General features: G+C 39.0%; 1 protein-coding gene across 12 annotated transcripts in view; it reads right to left on the bottom strand.

Annotated features, from left to right (window-relative positions):
- Positions 1-1,730: 1,730 nt before the first annotated feature.
- The window catches only part of DIXDC1 (DIX domain containing 1), an 82,759-nt gene continuing 78,311 nt past the window's right edge, over positions 1,731-6,178 (bottom strand). For all 12 annotated transcript variants that reach the window (XM_084893889.1, XM_084893885.1, XM_084893887.1 and 9 more), the window contains 2 exons: positions 5,790-5,898; positions 1,731-3,982 (listed from right to left, as the gene is read on the bottom strand). In XM_084893889.1, coding sequence (XP_084750015.1) covers positions 3,902-3,982; positions 5,790-5,898 — 190 coding nt within the window. In that variant the 3' untranslated portion in view covers positions 1,731-3,901. The remainder of the gene's footprint in view (positions 3,983-5,789; positions 5,899-6,178) is intronic.

Here is a 6,178-nt window from a genome sequence, read left to right as displayed (position 1 = left end):
TGTTTTTTTTGTTGTTGTTGTTTTAATTTATTGATTTTTTTACAGAGAGGGACAGAGGCAGAAGAAACATCGATGAGAGAGAATCATCCATCAGCTGTCTCCTGTACACCCCTCCACTGGGGACGTGCCCACAACCAATGAACATGCCCCTGACTGGAATCGAACCCGGGACCCTTCAGTCCACAGGCCGACGCTCTATCCACTGAGCCAAACTGGTTAGGGCTGAATTTACTTTTGACAGGTTTAGCTAAATCAGAGGAGGGCACAGGTCAAACAGACCTGGGATAATAAGTTGACCCCAGAGATAGGCTAGGAATTCTTACATTCCTCAAATCAGTCCTGAGAGAATAGGTCTGAACTTCCCTAAACAGATTGGTAAAGAATTTAAAGAAAAGGAAAACTCAAAACTCTAAAATGGTTTCCATTCTTGTTTGCATATTTATAATTTCAAAATAAGTGCTAAATCAATAAATTCTCCTTTATAATAATCTGTTTTGTGCTTACATTAGAAATACCAATAGTAAAATTATCTGTAGCCATAAAAAGTCCTTATCTCCACTCCTCAAGTAATGAGTAAACATGCTACCAGGGAGATCTCTTGAGGAGGTTTACTTTCACTAAATGTAAATTGCTTATTGATTCCTTTCAGTCAATAAACACAAGTGAAAATGATTAATAGTATTTGGTTTGCAAATTCCATTTTATTCATAGCTTGGTGTGTGTTTTGTGTTTTATTTTTTTTATTTTTTATTCACAGATCTTGTATAAACAGGCAGTTAAAACTGGCTATCACTTTGATAATCAGAAGCCTCTGTTATAACCACGGTCTTTATGAAAACATTGTAAAACTGAGGGAATACATGGTAATCTCTTTGAAAGCAATGGTTGCAAACATCCATGTTTCTAAGAAAATATAATTTTACATATATATTTTAAGCAAGCTATTCCTCTTACATAAATTTAAACAATAAAAGAAGTGTGCAATCATAATGCTTATTTTATAGGGAAAAAATTGAAAATGATTGTGACCTAAATGCTTTTTAAGTAATTTAGAGTCCTCTTGGATTGGATATAGAGCATAAGATGTTTTCCCTAATTTATAATCATCCTGGACAAAAAAAAAAGCTGAAAAGTTGGTCAGTAAGTAGGACTGTCATTTCCCAGTGAATTTAATTTGAATTATTTAGGTACAAATTGTAAAGTGTTCCACTTTCAGCTAATTTAGGGAACTAAGCATGGTATTCTGTTTTTAAATGAAAACTTTTAAAGGAATTGAGCTTTTGAATAGACTAGTTTGTCTAAGAGGATCATTTTAAAATATCTCACAGGGTATAGAGATTATTTTATGAACTCTAAACATTCTAGTTCCTTAGATTTCTCAAAGAAAGAACTTTAGCAGTCGCAGGATGGACTGCCCCACACCGATAGGGAATGATACTTGTGAAAGTCAAGAGACCTCCTAGAGTACAGCCACAGTGTATCCAAAAGGAGACTATTCACACCAGCATGAATCAATGCACACTCCGCCCCAACACATTTTACACAAGAATTACTGGAGTGACATCCTATAACGGAGGTGCTTAGTGCATAAGAGATTGATGAGCTAAAGGGAAAAAATTATCTCATTTTCTCCCCTGAACTCAACGTCTGCTTTCTATGGAGGCACTAAGGCCATGCAGCGCCTTTTCCAAAGGATAGAGAGATTAAAAACAAAAACAAGAAAGCTAGAGAACTTTGAAATTTTGCTCTGATTTAATTTTCTCTGAAAAGGTAGATTCTACATGATGGTAAGAATGTTTGCTGAAAGAAAACTGACAAGTACAAATTGATTTAAGAGACAGACACTCAAGGTAAATTGTACTGGAAATACAGTAATGAATTTTGGCCTGATAACCCTCATGCTGTCTTATAGCAAACACTAAAATCCATGCAACAGACAAATTAGTGACATTAGGACTTTTTCTCCAGACTTTCTGGGAAAAATAAACAATATACCGGGGTGCTTTCATAATGAATTACTCTTACTTATGACTGATTTTCCCAAGTTTTCAGTCATTCCTGATGAAAAATCATCCTTCAAATAGAAGACCAGGTAAACTTACATGAAGACATCAGGTGTCTTTTGATCTCTGTCTGCTAGAAGAACTATCAAATAGATTATGTAAAACCATCTCCACAACTATGACAGGTAGAACTGGAACAGGAGTGAGTTATCATTAGTATGCCTGTAATAAAATAAAGCTCATTCGGAAACCAGATGGGCTGATAAGAAGAGCCCATATAAAAGCCACTGGGTTCTCCAGACAATGGACACAGTATACAGAACGTGAGAATATACAGAAATCACACTCATTATAAAAATAGACATGGTTCTCGGACAAAAAAGCAAGTGAGTACAAAAGAATTCTCCAAACACATCCTTATAAAACAACAAAATGTCACCTCAGAACTCCAATGAGTGAGTAGTCTGTTGAAATGGCAGAAAAGGGAAGATGAACTAGAGGCAGACAGGTCAAGAACCCAGAACTGACCTGCCCAACTCTCCTGGTTGGCAGTGTACATTGGTGGTCACAGGCAGACTGCTTTTGGAGGGCAAACATATTCTCTCTCTCTCTCTCTCTCTCTCCCCCCCCCCCCAAATCTCCCTCCCTCCCTCCCTCCCTCCCTCTCTCTCTCTCTCTCTCTCTCTCTGGATGGCTGGTTGATAGTGTTTGATGAATGAATGAGAAAAATCCAAGTTATTGGGTAATCTCTAGAAATTTAACAATTTTTTTAACTTTACACTTGACAGTGTTACACATGAGAAAGGATTCTAGGTTTTTTCACCCAGAATCAGCCCTGCCATTTACAACTCATGCTCCATGCCCCATGGTTTCTATTGTGCCCTAAAGGATCAGCCCGGACTAAATATATGAGAAAATAACTCCGGCCTTGAACTAAAGAAGGGCAGATCAGTAACTCATGCTCAATACTTCATAAACCACAAATACTGAAATGAATGGTCTGTCTCCTTTTAATTGCAAAGGAGATGCCATGAGTTAAAGAAAGTCATGAGAGAAAGAAAGTCAAGAAGATATGGGTAGCAGCACCTTTCCATACCCGCCTGGATTTTTAAGGAGCCTTTCACTCCTTATTCCTTTCAAATATAAAATTCATCAGTTGGAAGGGGGAAAATGGCTCTAAAGTTGAAGAGTCCCCAGAGAAAACTAGCAGTACATGGACTATGCCCTGTGGGCTAAAGGACAAGTTGCAGATCCAGTTAAGACACAAGAGGCAGCCCGAGGTCTTACTTAATTCTGGTTTTAGCACAATATAGCACAAATATGGGCAGCCCTTTTTCCATCTAACTAACAGTTCAGTACCATCCATGTCCAGTCCAAAAGGCTCCTGAAGAGTGGCTTTCGTCTTTGGTACCACTCCATGAGTTATTCTTGGTTTGTAATAGCTGCAAAGAAGCAAAAAAGCTGGTATCTTGGCCTTGTCTGTGAGTACAATTGCTGGACTCTGATTGCTGCAACCACTGAGACCAACTGAAATAACAGCAGAGTGAGGCATCCAATTCCCAGGTTCCAGATAGTAGCAGCCATGCCCCTACAGGAGCAAAATCGTCCATCCTATTGGTTAAGGCCTTCGGTTTGTTGTCCTCAGAGTAGAATAAAACACTGTGTTCCCACGGACAAGGAACTCCAGATGAATTCATGGTCTACATTTGGACAGGGATTTGAAGTACCACATACACCAGGCACAGAAATGACTGGCCTGTGGCTGTCACACTTGGACAAGCTTCTCTTTTGGCAGCAAGAACTAGAAACTTTGTAGGGTATCCCAGTTTTAGTTCTCGTTCCTGAGTGAAGCAGCCAGGGCATGCCAAGTTCCGCCAGTCCAAATCTAATCCTTAGAATTAATTCTCCCCGCGGTCTTCTTCTACCCAGGCTACAATTTTCCCTTCCCATCCAGGGATGGCATCATCATCATGGAAAACCTAGAGAAAGAAAAAAAGCCATCATGAAAAAAGAACAGTAAGATAGGAAGTCTCACTAAACAACTGCTGCTGATAAAAACGAGACCTCAAATATGAAGGATAAGAAAGCATAGAGGACCCCTGGCCAGTGTTTCTCAGTGGTTAGAGTGTTGACCTGCACACCAAAGGATCGTGGCTTTGATTCTCAGTCAAGGGCATGTACCTGGGTTGGAGGTTTGATCCCAAGCTTGGTTGGGGTGCATGCAGGAGGCAATGAATCGATGTCTCTCATATGAGAATATCTCTCTTCTCTCCCCAACTCTAAAAATTAATGGAAAAAATATCCTCAGGTGAGGAATAGCAAAAGAAAAAGTGTAGAGGAAAGCTTTGAGTTTGAGAGTTAGAGTTTATGTCCCTTTGGTTTTTTCCCTAAAGTTATAACAGGTTAAAAAAAAATTATATATATAATTACTTAGTTCCACGTATATAAAATGATAAGAGCATTCCTAACACTACTTTGCTCACAGAAATATATACGGTAAGAATTCATAAATTAGGAACCATATAGTACATTAGGCTTCTTAGGAGAAAGCAGCAGTATAAACATTAAAACAAGAATGGGGGAAAAATTGGTCAGAAAGAAGAATCTTAACTTGTTTTCATGCAGTTCTTTTCACTCATTCATTCAATTCATTTACTGAGTGACTAATAGGACAGGATTATTAAAGCACTTCAGTGAGGCCCCAGCAAGTTTGGCTCAGTGGATAAAGCATTGGCCTGCAGACTGAAGGGTCCCAGGTTGGATTCCAGTCAAGGATACATGTTTCTTTTAATATGATTTCTCAATACAGTAAGTTATAGTCATCAAAAAGAAACAAAGATGCCCTGGTTGTAGGCTCAATCCCCAGTAGGGTGCATGCAGAAGGCAGCTGATCAATGATGTTTCTATCTCCCTCTCCATTCCTATCAGAAATCAATAAAAATATATTTTAAAAAAAATTTCAGTGAGGAACTATTTACAAAATAAAATCCTGGCTTTCCCAACCCTCTTCATTCTATAACTACAATGAAAGCACTTAGAATGCCCCATAACCTAGAACTCTTTTCCATAAAAAAGTCTATTTTTAGCAGAGGGACTATAAAGAGAAGCATAGGCTAAAAAAATAATCAAGGAGTTAAGAATAAGTACAGTTAACTTTTCAGAAGTTCCTCACCTTCATATCTGAGAAAATACCACCACTATTTACAGCTTTATATTCCTGCCTATTTCTTTATTTTGCTCTACATAGGAAGCAGAACGTTTTCTAAGATTTGACTATAGATACAAAAGGAACCCCAAAGCCAAGCTTTTGTTCAATCGCAGGTCCTTTATTTTTCTTAAAATAAAAATTCTAGCCGAAACCGGATGGGCTCAGTGAATAAAACGTCAGTCTGCGGACTGAAAGCTCCCAGGTTCGATTCCTGTCATTGTATATTGGTTGCGGGCACATTCCTGATGGGGGGTGAGCAAGAGACAGCTGGTCGATGTATCTCTCTCATCGATGTTTCTAGCTCTCTATCCCTCTCTCTTCCTCTCTGTGAAAAATCAATAAAAAAAAATTCTATACAAGTTTGGTCAAAATAATTAAGTCCTTGAAGTAAAGACTTCTTGGGCCACTCCTTGACCTTCTCAGTCTACAGTAGTCAGACTGGTCTGACTGAGGCTTTGGGAAGTTCCTCTGACCTGGTTAGAGGACTCAGGTACTTATGGATACTAGTCCTTGAGTAGAAGGCGTTAGGGTTCAGGAATGACCAATAATACCACCCAGACTCCCCAAGAAGACTGTACCTCCTCTTTAACAGTGCCAAACTCAGGATCCAGCGCTTTGAAGTGATACCGGTGATTCCCTTCTCGGTCAATAGCTGCTTTAAAATCCTTCAGTGTGACCTCCCCCAGCCTGCAACAAATAGAGTTCTAAAATAGACTGTTTATCAACAGGTTGGAAAGATAAGGCTAGCTTTAAACCCAGGCCCCTGCCAAGGTCTCCTGTGGCAGAAATAGCTTGGTTTTGTTAGGTCACTGCCCCTTATAACCCAGATGATTCTACAAAGCAGAGGTTAGTGAGCCAGTCACCATTAGGGAATAAAAATGGCATTACAAATGGGGTGATCTGAAAATTTAAAATAGATTTATTCAGCAACAGCCAAATCACTCTTTTCCTTGTCTCTGGATAAAAG

The sequence above is a fragment of the Pipistrellus hanaki genome, assembly GCF_964339955.1.
Source record: "Pipistrellus hanaki genome assembly, chromosome: 9".
Classification (NCBI taxonomy): domain Eukaryota; kingdom Metazoa; phylum Chordata; class Mammalia; order Chiroptera; family Vespertilionidae; genus Pipistrellus; species Pipistrellus hanaki.
Note: the sequence above shows the minus strand (reverse complement) of the source record. Positions and strands in the feature narration are given on the sequence as shown.